General features: G+C 40.7%; 2 protein-coding genes across 11 annotated transcripts in view; one reads left to right on the top strand and one right to left on the bottom strand.

Moving 5' to 3' along the window:
* Nucleotides 1-6471, top strand: part of LOC146452471 (polyunsaturated fatty acid 5-lipoxygenase-like) — a 51710-nt gene extending 45239 nt beyond the window's left edge. For all 3 annotated transcript variants that reach the window (XM_085097866.1, XM_085097865.1, XM_085097864.1), the window contains 3 exons: nucleotides 2702-2792; nucleotides 3333-3554; nucleotides 5546-6471. In XM_085097866.1, the coding sequence (XP_084953992.1) occupies nucleotides 2702-2792; nucleotides 3333-3554; nucleotides 5546-5779 (547 nt within the window). In that variant the 3' untranslated portion in view covers nucleotides 5780-6471. The remainder of the gene's footprint in view (nucleotides 1-2701; nucleotides 2793-3332; nucleotides 3555-5545) is intronic.
* Nucleotides 1-18929, bottom strand: part of LOC146452470 (hemagglutinin/amebocyte aggregation factor-like) — a 119272-nt gene that overhangs the window by 92046 nt on the left and 8297 nt on the right. For 3 of the 8 annotated variants that reach the window (XM_085097868.1, XM_085097871.1, XM_085097870.1), the window contains exons 3-6: nucleotides 14319-14445; nucleotides 13783-14002; nucleotides 13275-13427; nucleotides 9298-9579 (exon numbers count right to left, since the gene is read on the bottom strand). The exons of 3 other annotated variants lie outside the window; for them this stretch is intronic. In XM_085097868.1, coding sequence (XP_084953994.1) covers nucleotides 9525-9579; nucleotides 13275-13427; nucleotides 13783-14002; nucleotides 14319-14445 — 555 coding nt within the window. In that variant the 3' untranslated portion in view covers nucleotides 9298-9524. Of the gene's footprint in view, nucleotides 1-9297; nucleotides 9580-13274; nucleotides 13428-13782; nucleotides 14003-14318; nucleotides 14483-18929 lie in introns of those variants that run through there. 2 more of the 8 variants (XM_085097869.1, XM_085097872.1) reach the window with 2 other exon arrangements.

The raw sequence follows: 18929 nt of genomic DNA, 5'->3' as shown, positions 1-18929 counted from the left end.
AAATTTAAGTTTAGTAAATATGCATGGATAAAGATCATGACACGATGCTTTTGACTTATCATTTACATTGCATGCTCATGAGTCTAGTTAATCGAGTTTTTATAAAATTACGTGATGCTTTTATTCAACGTTCCGCATTTTATAGTTTTTTAATTGTAAATTTAATATAAACTTCGTTTTGAGTTTGGCTGCGGTCACATCTATGACGTAACTAAAGTTTAACTTAAGTTAGTGTCAAGCTACGTGACGTCATACCTAACTGTGGTTAGTGCTTTCGGTCGACTTTGCGGTCACACCACGCAGTTAACTACAGTTAGTTCTAATTAGCCTATGGATGACGTCAGAATTAAAAGAGGTTCGTGACGGCCCTTACTGTTGATCCGTGAAATGTCAACATGGTTGACCGACGTAAAGTGTATCTAGTTTTTCTCCTTATTTATTTTTTTCCGAGCGGCAAACCGTCGGAGAAAAATGCGAAATAAGCTGAGAATTTTAACGGATGTTCGACGCCGAATAAGGCAAGTCTTAGGCCCGGTTCATACGTCGAACTTTACATGAGCTGAACCTAATCATTTGGTTCGGCGCATGTAAAGATCGACGTATGAATCAGTTAGGATCGACAGATTTGTATTTGGGTCGACCCGCCGTTCTACTCGACTGCGCCAGTCGAATAGAACGGCAAAAGTTCGACTTCGATTCAGACGTCGAACTTTTCATGTGCCGAACCAAATGCATACATTACGTATAAATTATATAAATTATATCTATCCCAGAGGTCTGTGCATTCCATCGACTTGGCATGTGTGCAAAGGACTTCATTCTGAACAAGATGGCGGGAAAAGAGGAATGTGCTTGTTCTTCTTGTTTCGAAACAACTGAATATACTTGTCTGAGATGCGAAAGATTAAAAAAAAAAAAGGAATCTATTCTTGAAGTGCACACGCACTTCAAACCGACAGAAACTTTCCAATACAGGCTATATCAAAGGCGAAGCGTCAAGACTTCTCAGAACAAAGTCTTGAAAAACAACATTTGAAGAAAACATTACTGTATTCAACCAGAGATTACGCAACAGAGGTTACCTCGATAACCTTATAATAAAACTCTTTCAGAAGTCAACCTCCGCAAAAGAATATCGGCACTACAAAACAAACTAAAAACCCGCAAAAACATTTTGAGGTTTGTTATGGAATATCGCCCTTCTGTGCCTAACCTAAAACAATTCAGATGAGTAAATGCAGGAGCCATAATCAGGGATGGAGACCGTAAGCGTGGGATCCACGCGTCCCCATGAGTTGTACCAAAAAAATCTACTTTTAGAAAAAATTGCCCCCCCCCCCCCCCCCCTCCTCACGTCATGTACCCGCGTGAATACACGCAAATTTGCGTGGGGCTACTACCTTATATGTGACACGGAAAGCAGCTGAGAAAAAATTCACTAAAGATAAAAAGTCCTTACCTGTCTGAGTACATGTCCGTAAAGTGTAAGCTTTTTTCATTTAATTCAAGAGTAGCAACGCACGCAGTGCCACCTTTTTGGCGCCTTTTTGACTATACTGTGACAGTCATGTGATCAATAGGCCGCTTATTCCAACTTTTCCCGTCTTCTTTCAATTGTTACCTTTTCCTTGTGAGAGTCTAATTCCTTAAATGTGGGCACTGAGGAGATATTCCCTGGCAGATTATTAAAATTTGGATGCTCTTTTGAACGGGTAGAAAAAAATTTCAATTTCTCCACGCGCGATCCTGGCCGTTAACACGCGCAATTTTTTTCTAAAAATAGATTTTTTTGGTACAACACATGAGGACAGGCCCACAAGTCAAAATGGGATCTCGTTACGGTCTCCATCCCTGATTATGGCTCCTGGTAAATGACGCTTGATAGAAAAACTGCCTCTGCTAAGGGAGATAAAAGACCCTTCCTTACTTTCGTACAGAAAAGGGAGATCTTTGAAAGACGTACTCGTAAGAGCAAATTAGCTTTGAAGGTCATATTCTTCCTATCTCGACCAGCAGGAGCCGTGTTTGGCCTGTCTTTATTATTTTACCAAACAAGCTCCTCTATGTCAGAATTCATCTTTCCCGCCATTTTGAATCTTGTTGAGTAAAACAACAGCCGCTGACCAAGAAAATCTACTTTCTTTCTTTAGCTTTAATTAAGTTCGACTTCAGTTAGGTTCGACGTCTGAATCAACTGCCGAACTTAATTATTTGGGTCGACCTTAATAGGCATTAGGTTCGGCTCATGTAAAGTTCGACGTATGAACCGGGCCTTATGGGTGCACGAAAGCTAAATTTACACGTGTTGCTACCTTGTTGCATGTAAATTTTTCGTTTGTTGTTTTTGGTTTTCCCCTCGCTTCACGCTTGGTTTTTATTTTGCATATTTATATATGCTCATCTCGCACGTGCGAAAAGAATTGTCACATTCTGATTGGTTATTTGTTTGTAAACTTAAGACTAACCCATGAACCCTGCTTGGGTATAACTATAGTTAGTCTGTATTGCTTTGGATCACCGAGGCGTAAATTTTCTGTTAGAGCGAACAGAGAAGCGGTCATTACCGAACAGCTAACTATAGTTATCCCCGTCTTAACTATAGTTAGTAGCCCAGATGTGACCGCAGCCATTGTCTCCGAAAAGTCCTGGAGAGAATTGTCGGTTGAAATGTTTCATTGAGTTGTGTAAATTGTTATTTAAGGTATTATCACGACAATAAAGACGTAATAAAAGACAAAGAACTTCAAAGGTACCTCGATAACTTGTCTACAAACGGCAGGGGTATTGGAAGAGTAAGTATAAAATCGCCCATGCGTTTTTATTGATCGTGTTGTTGTTGTTTTCTCTGTTTTTGTTTCGTTAACTACAACGTTGTCGTCCAGAATTCCTAATACTTGAAGTTTAATTGCCAGTCTATGACGCATGCACATTTGCTTTTTGAATGCACTGCCGCCTTGATATCGACTGAGCATCATCATCCAGCATTAGCGAAAAAAATAAACTCTTTCCCCGAGCTGCTCCGTATTCTTTTATAGATTGATTGATTGATATAATATTATTTCTTTTTCTGGTTTACAATTTTTTTTTCTTCTTTAGTGGTTAAGGTCACTACAGAACTGTTGATTAAATTGTAACATGATTTTACTTCGTTGGGCCATCGAATTGTAACAGTGGTTGTTTATAGACCAAAATATAAAAACAAAAAGAAAACAAGATACTTAGGTAGTAAAAAGATAAATCACGTCACAGTCTAATTAACTGCTCAAATAAAATCATTCTAAAATCATTCTATACAGAAGACTGAAACATTGAACCACTCTTAACTTTACCAGATTCAAGGATTACCGGCGAGCATTCGTACAAAAGACGAACTCTGTGATATTGTGACCCGCATCATCTCACATGTGAGCATTCAACACGCTGCAGTCAACTACCCTTTATCAGACTACGCTCAGTACACGCCCAATCTTCCAACCAAGCTCTACGATGATACCAATGTGGTACATGACGACAAGTTTTCTCTTTTGCGGCTGCCAAATGGGAAGACTTCTGCTGTAAGTGTGATTTCATTGTTTACCTGAAGACTGGGTAGCATTTTGCAGGAGGAGGCCTGGCCTAGTTATAGTTTGTGCGCCGGACTTGTAACCTGGAGGTCCCGGGTTCGAATCCGGCTCTTACTACTTGGATTTGTTTCACGGTAACTCCGTTTTCAAATCCAAAGCCACGCTTTGTAAATAGCCAACTGGTTTGCCTCCCATCAGTTGGGATTTTCAACAAATGTTATGTTAATTTTATTTCATTAATTATTATTTATAGTGTCCCCAATTAGTGCTACAGCGCTTAAGTTTATTTTACCATGAATACTAGACATTTGAAATCAAATGGTCCTAAAGGAACGATAACTTGTTAATCGGCTTTGTATACTTGTCCGTTTTTGAGACTTTGGCATTCAGAGTCATACTGAATTATGTAATAAGTGGTGCCAACTTTTGAGTCTGTCGAATAAAATATCGGTTAAAATAGGCATTCAAATGAAAGCACTTTCAAGAGAAGTGTGGAGGTTTATGTAATGTTTAAAACACGTGCTGCGAGTTTTTTGAACGGCCTCAAAAACATTCCTGGAAAAGCGTGCGTCAAGAGAGTTCATAACAATGATGCTTTTGTGAACGTTGGAAATTAGCATACGAGAAAAACATTAAACACCGCATACTAATAAGGAGGAGGTTTTATCGGGTTTTAACACCACTGCACGTGATGTTTTATCGACCATTTGATAGGTCAATGAGCTTATAAATTATTAATGAGTTTTTGAAGAGACTTTTCACGCAGAGTCATACTGAATTATGTAATAAGTGGTACCAACTTTTGAGTCTGTCAAATAAAATATCGATTAAATTAAGTCATCGGCGTACGGGAAAAATTTTGTTGGGGGGGCTGAACATAATTTGCCCGAACGAAACTTGTTGGTCACAGATGCACAAGATGATTCTTTCGTGACGTCAAGTTTTCTTCGCCATACCGTGAGAGCACGGGCATTCAAAATAGTCCAAATATTTTCGGTAAATCGAGATCAAAATTTCTAAAAAACAAAACCATGAAGGGAGAGATAAAACGTACCCATTTGAGCTCTAAAAGAAGAAGGTCTTGAGATCGCGATCCTTTGATAAAGTGACCACGCCTTCCATTATCCTCGGCACTTGCTCTAGCACGGCCCAAATCAAGTTATCAAGAAATAAAATATTTTTTACTATGTCTTTGCCCTAACGGTACATCCGTTTTGCCCGAATAATACTATTTTTTTTTCGACAGGGGGGGCTGCAGCCCCCCCAGCCCCCCCGCCCCGTACGCTGATGGTTAAAGTAGGCATTCAAATGTAAGCACTTTCAAGAGAAGTGTGGAAGTTTATTAACTTGTAATCACATTCTATTCATTTCCAAACTCCAAACCAAGACTTATGGTTTTTATTCTTTTAGATAGGGCCTGGCTTAAAGAGGCAGTGTCACTTATTTTTAGTGTCACTTTGAATAGCCAAAAACCATATTTGTATGATTGTAAACGTTCAAATAACTGTTCAGTTTTGTTAATAATAACCTTACTGAGTGAACAGAAATTAGTATCATTCAATTATATATGCGGATGGCTAGGATGAAAATGGATTGCAACTTCAAAAAATTGGCCAGTTTTTTCAAGTTCCTTCTGAATATTTTGGAAAAACTGCCAAAAACTGATTATAATTTATTTTTCTCGGCGAAGTCATTTTATATTTCCTCCCTAGTGCTGTATTAAAGTGCAATTTCCTGTTAGAAAAGAGGTTCTTAGTCAAATATTTGAGCAGCTTTGGCCAACATACAGCACAACCTCCGTAACAGTGCCCCTTTAAAATCTCTGGAATTCCCTTTCTGATTATATTAGGTCTTCTTCAACTCTTCGTGAATTTAAGACTAAGAATCTCTTTACCTATTAATATTTTCGTTTTCGTTTTCAAGGCTCTTTGCAGTTAATCCGTCAGTTATAATCAAATGGTTTGGCTTTTATAATTTTACAGATCGAAGCGAGTTTTAGCAACATCCTGGGATTGTATCGGTTCGATTCTTTGTTCGAATACGGGAAGAATCTTGAGGATCTCAAGGCGGCGAGACTCGTGAACAGTTCCTATAGTCACCTCACGAATTATGTTCAGCCTCGTATGCAAGCAAAGAACGAAGAGCGGAAAAAGAGAGGTGACCTGACCTATCCGTATCTTATTCCAAGATGGCTGCCTAGTGGAATTCAGACCTAGCTGATCATTTTAGTGCTGAGATCAGCGCATACGTTTTGAGGCGTAACCAAGATTGTCGAGAAAAAGTAGCGTAATTTAGTTGCAATGATAATAGTTGATAAGCCGGCATGTGTCAAGTTTCATTGTCCACAAGAGTGGGTCTTGTAATAGAAGTAGGGTTTATTTAGTTGAGGTTATAACGGTTGTTATAATTACCTTGTGCACTTTGTTAAGTCTGCTGCGCAAAAAATAGCAAACAAACAAGCCAGCTAGTCATGACTCGATTTGTAGTCAGGTTTTTATCGTGTGTAAGTTACAGCATAAGAGTGTAACACTTGAGTGTGAATTTTCAGTTTGCAGTAAACGCAGGATGAAGTCAGTAAGGATCCGTGTGTTGACGCTTCATTCCAGCTAAGATCAAACAATAAAGATTAAACAGTGTTCGCAGGACAGATTATGTTTGAGTTATTCAGTGGTTGCTCCATCAAAGTAAACTCTATCATGTTATGACAAGAGGTGACATGTCGTCGGGCTCTGTTTTTAGTAAAGTAGAATGTTTTTCCAGGGTTTTGGTCTACCATTTTGGAAAAATTAAGTCTGTGAATGTAGTGTGAAAGAATTTCCCTTGGTCTTTTTCGTGCATAGCTTACCGATGTTATGTTGTTAACTGTTGGAAATTCTTAAAAGAAAAATAAACCTTAATTGAACTAAAACCTTGGACGTTCCGTGATTGCCCGGTTTTTCCTGCATCCCCTTCAATGTTGGAACTCAATCGATCAGATTCTACAACCACATTCAGCTGGGACTTCAACGCGGTTTTTGTCCAATGTAGTAGCTTGTTTGGACCATATAGAGAAAGATATTGTTCTCGTTTTTTAGTTTGCTATAGACCTCATATTCTTTTCTTAGACATGATTAACTGCACGATGCCTTCCCCAGATGCAAGATAAAATTCAACTTGATAGCTTCCATCCTAAACACAAAACCTCAATGTAGTGGGGAACCCACACTGCTCTTAAAAGGGGGAAAGGGGTGGGGGAGGGGATGGGTTAGGGAGGGGGGGTGAGGAATGCATAGAATGGCTGAGATTTGAATACTAACAGGGTAAAGGAGGAACCTCTCCTAGATCCTTCATTGCATCCAAGGGTGAGCGAGTAATTAACCGATTAAGATTTTCATGATCAATGTGATTGTAGTTCATCACGGACTAAAAATATGCAGATGCTCTATTCCAGGGATACTATTTCCATTTCAGAGTTGTTTTGAACCTCATTGCAAAGGCGAGGCAAAGTGCAAAGCTTTTCATTGACAATCAGTTTTTTTTTTTTTGCATAGGAATGAAAACTAAGCCTCGCTTTCATAAAGAGACTCAAAACAACTCGGAAATGGCTTATTGCATTACGCCGGCATGATTATTTTTTTTGCGCCGAAAGAGCGCGCACATATACGACATTACGGTTTGGTTTGAGGTTCAACATCATGAAGGAGTAATGACCGGTCGTCTTCTCTTAAAAGAGCATCTTGCTCCCATCTTCCTTCCAATTAATATTTTTATTCCATTAAATATTAAGAAATGCGACGTACCGTTCAATGATAAATCCAAGTTTTCTGGGATGTTATAGCTGTTGTTATTAAATTATTGGTATGCGCTAAGGATAATGATGTGCCAGTCAACTATCAAACGCGCATGCGTACACCGTCAAGGCATAAGGTGCTGGTAATTGCTGCGTAATGTTTGCTTATAGTAAACTCACTTGGATGGTGTACATATTTTGTGCCTGAAGGATCATGAGGTTTCTTTACTAATTTTACGCACTTTCTGAATTATTGAATGAAACACGTTTAGCGGTGCAAGGTTCAATCTTTTAATACCATTTTCTATTACGTGAGGGTTTGCAAATGCATTCCTTAATTTAGAGCGGTTTTCAATCGAGTGTCGAAAGTAATTTCGCGTTTGATTTGGTTTTACTTTTCACAGTTCTAGACTATTGTTCGCGCCATTTTCTCAACCAATCAACAGTAGGACCAAAACCAATCGTGCTTGGTCGCACGCGTTTTCCCGCGCTTGAAGCATATTACATGTACTTGCTTTGATTCTGATTAGGTGATTGTGCTGTATACGTCTTTGGTGATTGGCCAGCGAAATTACTTTGGGTTTGGCTTTACCACACTCAATTGAAAACCTATTACACTAATTAATAAATTACACAAGTTGAAATGATTTACGCAATAGTCCCACTAATGTATTACCAATATGTAATCAAAAGACTACCAAGAAAGTTCACTATTTTTTAAACTAGAACCAAAGAGGACTTCATGATCATGTCGAGGATAAAGATGAGGGGTGAGGGTAGGGAGCTCCTCGGATTTTTTTTTTTTTGGAGGGGGAGGGGTGCGGCTTGGTTCTCCAATCCGTCACCCTATTCCAGACCAAAATATGCCATTTCCCGCTTTACTTTTTCAGACTTGTCCCCAGTTTTTTCAAACAGGAGATAATTTTATCCACTGAATAGTTCGCTATCCGGCAGATAAAATGTGTGTAAGATTTTTCCGATAGTCCCATAATTTTTGAATAGATTAGAAGCGTATGTCGAATTTAAGAATGAAATTGTGTGGAAACCTTGCCAAAAGCATTCGTTGGAGTACATTTGCTCCTCTGGATAGTGACTTATCCAGTGGATAAAGTTATCCGCTCTTTGAACAACTGGGGTCTGGCCTCTAGAATTTATACCCATTTCAAGACCTGTTTTCTATAATAATTGCCCCTTATCTGTAAAATCCATACCCATTTTCAGACCAAAATCGTTAAAATAATCATTTTCACGGCAAAACGGCTCAAAAGCCATACCCTTGGGGGCCGCACATACCCATATGGCTTGTACAGGGGAGTACTCCCCTCCCCAGATCTACAAGTTGCGAGTGCTGTTTTTTTTTTTTTCCCAAAACACGTTGCATTTTGTCCCTCGTCTTACCTCCAAAATGAAGTCACCGCTTTTCCCCACCCCTCCCCCTTGGCATTCTTTGCAAGAGTGACCCCTGATCTTGCCGTGACAAAAGTTTAAGAAAAGAATCAGTTTAGTAGTTGAAAATTTTCGCATTAACGATCACAAAATTATCGGTAGTATGCGATTCCATCGGTAGTACCATATAAATGGTACATGAGACTGTGAACTGTTCATCCACCTTAATTTTTGCGTCGAAAATAAAACTTAGTTCAAGGACAGATGACTCTAAGTTTTAAGTCTGTGGATTAAATCCTGCAGTAGGATCTTCCATCATTTTTCCGAATCCGTAGACTTGGATACTTGGTTAATTTACAGACAAACTTGTAAGAAACGTATGTAGAGAGAAAGCGTAGTACATTGAAATCGGGCCAGAAGTGTATACCTTTTTACGTGTCCCAAGTGAGTATTTTTTTTTTTTGTCATAAAGGGTGTTTTCTTGTATCCCAGTTAATTTTGGTGGGGCAGCGCGAGGGTGAAATTGGTTTGAATTTGCGTAGCTAACTATAAACTTAAGATAATACAACAGACAAAAACGATGCTTTAAACCTTTTATTGATATCCCTTCACCTTACAGCATTGCTCAGCAAAGTACGTTTAATGTATTACGCGTTTCCATTCGTTTGAATATCTTTTATTTCCGATTAAAAAGCCGTAATTTAACTCTTTATCCCTTCACCAGTTTAACTGAAAAATATTCTGCTGCCTGCAGTGTTTAGAAACGCCTTTGCTGACGCTTGCTTGCCTGCTTGTTTTCTGACAGTTTATCGTTTTCCCCAGCGGCTGAACATGCAGATTTCAAACATCCAGCGCCGATCCCTTGGAGAAACAAAATTAAAAAACCTTTGGTTAAAAAAAAATTTTTAATTTTCCTAAACTGTTTTACAGTATAAAGCTGTATGAAGCGCCACCGTATTGAGCGCTCACTCTCTATTAAGCAGTCAGAGCTGTGTTGTGTTGTGTTGTGTTTTGCTGTGTTCTGCTGTACTGTGCTGTGCTGTGCTGTGCTGTGCTGTGCTGTGTTGTGTTGTGCTGTGTTGTGTTGTGCTGTGTTGTGCTTTGCTGTGTTGTGTTGTGCTGTGCTGTGCTGTGTTTTACTGTGCTGTTTTGTGCTATGCTGTGCTGTGTTGTGCTGTGCTGTGTTGTGTTGTGTTGTGTTGTGCTGTGTTGTGCTGTGCTGTGTTGTCGGTTGTGTTGTGTTGTGCTGTGTTGTGTTGTGCTGTGTTGTGCTTTGCTGTGTTGTGTTGTGTTGTGCTGTGCTGTGCTGTGTTTTACTGTGCTGTTTTGTGCTATGCTGTGCTGTGTTGTGTTGTGTTGTGTTGTGCTGTGTTGTGCTGTGCTGTGTTGTCGGTTGTGCTGTGCTGTGCTGTGTTGTGTTGTGTTGTGTTGTGTTGTGCTGTGCTGTGCTGTTTTGTGCTATGCTGTGTTGTGCTGTGCTGTGCTGTGTTGTGTTGTGTTGTGTTGTGCTGTGTTGTGCTGTGCTGTGTTGTGCTGTGCTGTGTTGTGCTGTGCTGTGCTGTGCTGTGCTGTGTTGTGCTGTGCTGTGCTGTGTTGTGCTGTGTTGTGCTGTGCTGTGCTGTGTTGTGTTGTGTTGTGCTGTGCTGTGCTGTGCTGTGCTGTGTTGTGCTGTGTTGTGCTGTGCTGTGCTGTGCTGTTTTGTGCTATGCTGTGCTGTGTTGTGTTGTGCTGTTTTGTGCTATCCTGTGCTGTGCTGTGTTGAGCTACGCTATGTTATGCTGTGCTGTGTTGTGCTGTGCTGTTTTGTGCTATGCTGTGCTGTGTTGTGCTGTGCTGTGCTGTGTTGTGTTGTGTTGTGCTGTGCTGTGTTGTGTTGTGCTGTGCTGTGCTGTGCTGTGCTCTGCTGTGTTGTGTTGTGTTGTGTTGTGCTGTGCTGTGCTGTGCTATGTTGTGCTGTGCTGTGTTGTGCTGTGCTGTGCTGTTTTGTGCTATGCTGTGCTGTGTTGTGCTATGCTATGTTGTGCTGTGCTATGCTGTGCTGTGTTGTGTTGTGCTGGTTTGTGCTATGCTGTGCTGTTTTGTGCTATGCGGTGTTGTGCTATGCTGTGTTGTACTGTGCTGTTTTGTGCTATGCTGTGCTGTGTTGTGTTGTGCTGTTTTGTGCTATGCTGTGCTGTGTTGTGCTATGCTATGTTGTGCTGTGCTGTGCTATGCTGTGCTGTGTTGTGTTGTGCTGTTTTGTGCTATGCTGTGCTGTGCTGTGCTCTGCTGTGCTCTTCTGTGCTGTGCTGTGTTGTGTTGTGCTGTTTTGTGCTATGCTGTGCTGTGTTGTGCTGTGCTATGCTGTGCTGTGTTGTGCTGTGCTGTGCTGTGTTTGTGTTGTGCTGTGCTGTGCTGTGCTGTGTTGTGTTGAGCTGTTTTGTGCTATGCTGTGTTGTGCTATGCTGTGCTGTGTTGTGTTGTGCTGTGCTGTGCTGTGTTGTGCTGTTTTGTGCTATGCTGTGCTGTGTTGTGTTGTGCTGTTTTGTGCTATGCTGTGCTGTGTTGTGTTGTGCTGTTTTGTGTTATGCTGTGCTGTGTTGTGCTGTGCTGTTTTGTGCTATGCTGTGTTGTGCTATGCTGTGCTGTGTTGTGTTGTGCTGTGCTGTGCTGTGTTGTGCTATGCTGTGTTGTGCTGTGCTGTGCTGTGCTGTGCTGTTTTGTGCTATGCTGTGCTGTGCTGTGTTGTGCTATGCTGTGTTGTGCTGTGCTGTGCTGTGCTGTTTTGTGCTATGCTGTGCTGTGCTGTGTTGTGTTGTGCTTTGTTGTGCTGTGCTGTGCTGTGCTATGCTGTGCTGTGTTGTGTTGTGCTGTTTTGTGCTATGCTCTGTTGTGCTGTGTTGTGTTGTGCCGATACAGTGCTGTATTGTGCTATGCTGTGTTGTGGTGTGTTTTGCTGTGCTGTTTTGTGCTCTGCCGTGCTGTGTTGTGTTGTGCTGTTTTGTGCTTTGCTGTGCTGTGTTGTGCTATGCTGTGTTGTGCTGTGCTGTTTTGTGCTATGCTGTGCTGTGTTGTGCTGTGTTGTGTTGTGCTCTTTTGTGCTATGCTGTGTTGTGTTGTGCTGTGCTGTGCTGTGTTTTGCTGTGCTGTGCTGTGTTGTGCTGTGCTGTGTTGTGTTGTGTTGTGCTGTTTTGTGCTGTCCTGTGTTGTGCTGTGGTGTTCTGTGTTGTGTTGTGTTGTGCTGTTTTGTGCTGTGCTGTGTTGTGTTTTGCTGTGCTGTTTTGTGCTGTGCTGTGCTGTGTTGTGCTGTGCTGTGTTTTGCTGTGCTGTTTTGTGCTGTGCTGTGTTGCGCTATGCTGTGCTATGCTGTGCTGTATTGTTTGTGCTGTGTTGTATTGTGTTGTGCTGTTTTGTGTTGTGCTGTGTTGCGCTATGCTGTGCTGTATTGTTTGTTCTGTTTTGTGTTGTGTTGTGTTGTGCTGTTTTGTGCTGTGCTGTGCTGTGTTGCGCTATGCTGTGCTCTGCTGTGCTGTGTTGTGTTGCGCTTTTTTGTGCTGTGTCTGTACTGCGCTATGCTATGCTATGCTGTGCTGTATTGTTTGTGCTGTGTTGTATTGTGTTGTGCTCTTTTGTGCTGTGCTGTGTTGCGCTATGCTTTGCTGTATTGTTTGTGTTGTGTTGTGCTTTGCTGTGCTGAGCTGTGTTGTGTTGTGTTGTACTGTTCTGTGCTGAGCTACGCTTTGCTGTGCTGTGCTGTGTTTCGCTGTGCTATGTTGTATTGTGCTGTGCTGTGTTACGCTGTGCTGTGCTGTGTTGTGCTGTGTTGTGCTGTGCTGTGCTGCGTTGTGCTGTGCTGTGCTGAGCTGTGTTGTGTTGTACTGTTCTGTGCTGAGCTACTCTGTGCTGTGCTGTGTTGCGCTGTGCTGTGCTGAGCTGTGCTGTGTTGTATTGTGCTGTACTGTGCTGTGTTGCGCTTTGCTGTATTGTGTTGTGTTGTGCTGTGTTGTGCTGTTTTGCTGTGCTGTGCTCTGCTGTGTTGTGTTGTGTTGTGTTGTGCTGCGCTGTGCTGTGTTGCGCTGCGCTGTATTGTGTTGTGTTGTGTTTGTGCCGTAATGTGCTGTTTTGCTGTGCTGTGTTGTGTTGTACTGTGCTGTGTTGTGTTGTGTTGCGCTTTGCTGTGTTGTGTTGCGCTGTGTTGTGTTTTGTTGTGTTGTGTTGTGTTGTGCTGTGTTGTGCTGTTTTGTGTGCTGTGTTGTGTTGTGCTGTGCAGTATTGTGTAAGTTGTGTTGTGCTGTACTCTGCTGTGTTGTGTTGCGCTCTGCCCTGGTGTGCTTTGATGTGCTGTATGCTGATACTAGTATTGTTTCACGGCGTTGCTTTTTCTTATGTTGTGTTTTATAGTGTTGAGTTGTGCCGAGCTGTTGCGTGTGCTTTTATCAATGTGTTGTGCTCACCATTGTGGCGTTGCGTTGCGTTGTGCGACCTTTTACAGTGTTTTGTTGTTTTGTGTTGAGTTGCGTTGGATCATGGTGTTGTGTTATTAAAATTATTGCGCGCAGAAATCGACTAATACTTACTCATGAGTGTTGCTATGGTAACTGTGCACTCCAACAAGGTAGTATCCCGATGGCACAGTGTAGCTCACTTCCTTGTCCCAGTTGTTTTGGTAACGAGTGTTCTTACAGTGGTGTTGAATGTAAGAACTCTTATGGCAACAGCGAAATTTAAACCTTGAAGAAAAGAGTGAAAAAAACAATGTAAGAATATACAAGCCGCTTGTCAAATCGCCTGCTTGCAGCCCAGTGTCAGAACAAGAGCCTTTCTAATATAATACAATTATTATATTGCAGTGCTAGAGCATCCTTTAAGTAAATTTTGGTAAACAGTATCCTGCAGTATTTTTCTGAGGCATGAATACAAATCTGCAGTTAAAGGTGCTAGATTATAGCTGGTAAGAGGGGAATAACGTCGTAGTTTCATTTTGTCTGCTTATAAAGTTGATACTATTTCCTTTAGTTTGAAAGTAATCAAGAACAATGATTATCAGGAACAGTCAGAGTAATTTTGTTGACAAGCATCGAGTACCTGCGATCATCGATGCCGCCTGCGAACACACTATGTACTCCCGCGATAAAACCATTATAGTGGCATTTGAAGTTCAACGGCTGGTCATACTCGTTCGCATAATAACTCCAACTACAGTCTCTCTCGCTGTACGTCATCGGTCCATACCCACATCCAAAGTAATGGATACGGTCTTCTTTGCAGTTCCGGTGTTGGCTGCGCCAAACCTTCACAGACTGACCTGAAAAGATGATTCGAAGAAGATGATTGTTTTCTTCAAGACAATGTTCTAACTCGATGTTTCAAGAAGACCTTAATATGAGCGAAAGTTTCTCTTTAGTACCTGTTTATTGCCAGGCAAATCGCTCGGTTCGCTTATGTTTTCTGCTATTTTTAACAATCGTCGGATAAGGAAGTGAGTGAATGTATGAAGAAAGCATGCGAGGGAGGGCGAGGGAGGCTAGCGAGTATGTCGGTGGTTTAATCTGATGGAAAAATATAAAAAAGTTAGGAGCGACTGAGTGTGGCGATATCGTCAAAATAATCGATTTCCTTACTGGTTGGGCATTTGGTGGAGAAACGTTCGTGCCAGGTGTTCGCCCAGGCGACCCCCGATGGTGTGGACGAGGAACAACGGCGACGACGACTGCTTCTACGACGCCACCATGGAGAACCCTCAGTAGAGGAAAACAGCAGCAGATCCAGCGCCATCATCAACAGCCAACATCAACATCATCATCATCAATAACTGAAGGTTTACTGATTTTTGTTTTCGCTTAACGGGAGCTTCAGCCAGAAAAGACTGAAAAGAATAAATTCTTGAAGAATCGAATGGGGTATGATCAAAAGACCGAGGAATACTGATGCGGCTAGGGCGATGTTATTGATCCTTAATCCACTACGTGTTGTTTGATCAAAATTATCTTTACATGTTACAAACAAGTTGGATTGTTTCAAAGCCGGAAGATGACTTTTTTTCTAAGAATACCAAGAATAACAAAAGATGCTGGCGAAGGGAAATATCTGCGAATTGTTCGGATGTTTAAGCGGAAAGTTTAACTTCCATAAAGTTAGGAAACCAAGTTTTATTCTATTTGTAAAGTTTTGCTAATACACAAATGATATGTACAAGCCAAAAGTCAACGATTACAATTTAAAAACAACGTTTCGGCGTCTTCATGACACCATTATCAATTTGAATTGTCAAAAGTAACCGAGAAAATTAGCATAAGAAAAGCATTGTCATTGTAAGTAAGTAAGGAAGTAAGTTGGTAAGGAAGTAAGCAAGTAAGAAGTATTTATTGCATATGACTGCACTAAGGCTCGTATGAATGCAAATGTGCACTTATTACACTATACATATAGTGGTTAAGAAATTTTATATAACTAATTTGCGATAATACTTAGTTACAACAAAAAAATGAAGAGCTAAGAAAAATAAAAACAGAAATTTAGTGAATTATTTCCGACAAGGAAAGCGCTTATACACTCGTCTAAAGATGATAATGTCATAGAGTCAAGTTTTTCTTTAGAGTGAAAAGCAAAGTGAGATATTCTTATCGTAACTGGCAGATCATTCCACTGCTTGGCAGCAATATAAGGAAATGAGTACAGCATGTTTTTTGAAGTAGGTCTTGGAAGGACAAGCTGTTATTAAAATTACGAAGATTGTAGTCACTGCTTCGCAAGATGATCGTGTCGCGAAGATATTCAGGAGCCTGACCGTGGATGCTTTTGAGTGAGTGAGTGGCAATCGCTTCAGTGTTCAATGCGCCGATGTTCAAGAGTTTAGTCCGATAATTTTTAGCAATTTCTCATAAGGAGTGATTTGGAAAGATTAAATGGAGTCCTCAAAGCAAAAGAGTTTGTTAATTCAAGATTTTCAAATGGGCCTCTGATGAGTCCTAAAATTTAGCCTTGTTGTTAAGTTTCTCCCACGAATAGTTTGGCGCGAATCGAGTCACGTCACTTTATAGTTGGACATTCAGGCAGAGTTTTATTTCTCTAATGTAGACCATTTCGTACAAAAGACAATCAAACTTGTGTTTTGCATTTTTAAGTTCAAACAATTGTTTGTCAAAGTCTCTTGGAATGCCATGATGATCATCCCTCAAGTGCTTGCCGATTGAAGATAAAAAATGTTTGTGTTCTTCCACGATTTGGTCAGTACCTGTTTTGTGTATACACCGCATCACACAGGCTAATTTGTACACTACAGGTTGCTGGTTAACAATTGGCGGTCTTATTTCTTGCACTTTTAGCTCTCTCGCGGGAGTATAATTTCGCGGCAGATTAGCGCGAATTTGGAGTCAGACTTTAATACTGGGAACAAATTTTCGCAGATTTCATGTACGGTACTTGTATAAAACAACAAGGGAATGCCATGTTTTCGTTGTTTATTCAGTTCCTAATCTGCCGAGTCGTCGATTAAGGTACAATTCAAAGCGGCTACGGCTACCTCGAACTGTTCTACACAATTTTTAACAGATCATTTGCCCTAAAGAATGATGTTCCCTCGGACGACCCATTTTTATTTATAAACCAAACGGTTGCCATCCGTGTGCGGTAGTTATTCATTGGTTGTTCTGTTCTTCGGCAGGAAATACCATAACATGGTCTCCTTGTTTAGACGGAGTTGATTTTAGAAGGGAATTTACCCAGAGGCAGCAGAGACTCTCCATTACAATTATAAAGAATACAGGTCGTTGTCGTTATTTTGCTTGGAGCCAATTTGATTGAAATTCAGTAATATCAATAACAGGAGTAGATTTTCGTTGATTTTTTTTCCTTTTTTTTTTATTTGGCGGGAGTACGGGATCTTATTTCGCGGACCGATGGAAAATCCGCGAAAATTTCACGTCCCGCACATGTAAGAAAAACGGCTTGAATAGTGGTGCGTGTCTTCTGGTCTTAGTTTGAATGAATTACTAGGCCCGACAATGTCGGTGGAGTGCTGGTCTTTGAAAGGCAAGTCAACACGAATCGGGCTTCCTTTGCTAGAATAGGGCAATAGTTGCTCATCACATGGCTTTAAATCAACAAATTCCTTCATGGTAACGTTGATTAGTGAAAAACTCTTTCACCCGATCACACTCTTCGGAAAAATAAGACCAACCCGAAGATAAACATTAAGCACGGTCAAGCCAAGTACATGGTTTTAAATAAGCTCCGTTTAAAACGTATATATGTCAACATGGCTTTGCTAGCGCAGTTAGAGGCCCGTGTTCCTAGGTTTTACGTAAACTTTAATTTCAATGCGGGGATCATTGTTTAGATGCTGCATGCCAAGGAAGGGAAGCATGTTTCTACTTTCAGTGCTATGCGCGCACTTAACTGAAGTGTATGGCCGGGTTGAAAGTCTGCAGAAAATTAGCTGTGATGATGATTTGTGGCATCACAGTGAGTGTGTCATCGATATACCTCTTGTAGGAGGATGACGCTCGAGAGTTTCCTCAATGGAACACATATATTAGCTTTTAGTATATACCACATAAGTAAATAGTACTTTTCGCGCGCGCTGAACAAGACGAGTGTCACAAAAAAAATTGAAGAAATGACACTGTAGGAACTAAACAGGTCAGTGTCTCCAAAAGTTTCATGTATTTGTCCGCAAGAAAGCACAGGGAGCCCACACAAACTATGTATTTTGAATTTATAGAGGCAATGAATGGGAATATCGAAAATCCTAGTATTATCGTACTAGATTGCGATAGATATTCTCATTTAACATCAAAATAAACGTATTTTTACCTTAAATGTTGTGTGTTGTCGTTCCTGTGGTTGAAGACGGCGATTTTAGCCATTTGAAGGGTTCGGCGTTGAACGTTCACTCGAGCGTAATAGAAGAGAGACTCTCTTCTATTACGCTCGAGTGAACGTTCAACGCCGAACCCTTCAAATGGCTAAAATCGCCGTCTTCAACCACAGGAACGACAACACACAACATTTAAGGTACAAATACGTTTATTTTGATGTTAACTGAGAATATCTATCGCAATCTAGTACGATAATACGAGGATTTTCGATATTCCCATACATTGCCTCTATATAAATTCAAAATACAAACGGTCACATAGTTTGTGTGGGCCCCCTGTGAAGAAAGCAAGACGGAACTTCCTACAATAAGAAATCGCTTACCACGTGGCGCGCGAGATATTAAAATTTCATACCATTTGTCGGTATATTGTCAGAAATAAAATAATTTTTTGTCCGTTAGTTGTTCAGCTTGTGTGGTATATACTAAAACAATGAGTCACCTCAGTGTCAGTGAAAGTGATGGATATTTACCTCGCCGCTTCGCGGCTTGGTAAATATCCATCACGATTCACCTCCACTTTGGTGAATAATTGTCAAATAGTGGCCCAAGAGCGAGGGGAGGCCATAGCGACGCCATCGGTTTGCTCGTATAACAACTTACCGTTAATTAGTGGCTGCCCAGGCTAGGCTAAGAACATCAACACGGTCACGATCAGTTCTGGTGAGGTTCAAGTCGTTCCGTTACATTGAACCAGTTGTCCTTGAGAGCTTTATCGGCAAGTATCCGAATGGTGTATTTGAACAGTCTAGAGGCACGTTAGTAAACAAGCCGGAATATGTCACAAGATAAAAGGATATCATCATTGTTGATTTGTAGCTGGTGAACTTCATCAAGCCGTGACAAAGAACTAATTTTTTGTACTTAAAAACTGTAAAAAACAAGTTTGCCGGATTCTCTTTTGTGCGAAATGCACTACCGTGATTTTAAAAATAAATAAGGCCCTGCCTGAATATGCAAAGTGATTTGATTCACGCCAAACTACGTTTGTGTGACAATGACAATGCTTTTCTTACGCTAATTTACTTCGTTTTTTCTGTCAATTTTTCGAAGTATAATTAACATTTCAACTTGATAATGATGTCATTAGGACGAAAAGTCTTCCGATCAGATTTCCACGAAATGAACCATTGGGCCTACTGTTTGTCAACTGTTAGTCTTGTGTTATTAACTGGGACTGTAATGGTTTCAGTTAAACACAAGTGACGCTTGCTCAGTCAAGCGTTTAGCGGTGGAAGGTTCAATTTTTATTATTTACTACCATGTGAATTAAAAATGGAACACACTAATGTCAATAATTTACACAGTATACTCACTGCTGTTTTTAAATTAAAACCCGGAAAAGAGTCTATAT

This window comes from Pavona decussata, unplaced genomic scaffold (genome assembly GCF_977016875.1).
Source record: "Pavona decussata unplaced genomic scaffold, jaPavDecu1.1 SCAFFOLD_368, whole genome shotgun sequence".
Lineage (NCBI taxonomy): Eukaryota > Metazoa > Cnidaria > Anthozoa > Scleractinia > Agariciidae > Pavona > Pavona decussata.
Note: the sequence above shows the minus strand (reverse complement) of the source record. Positions and strands in the feature narration are given on the sequence as shown.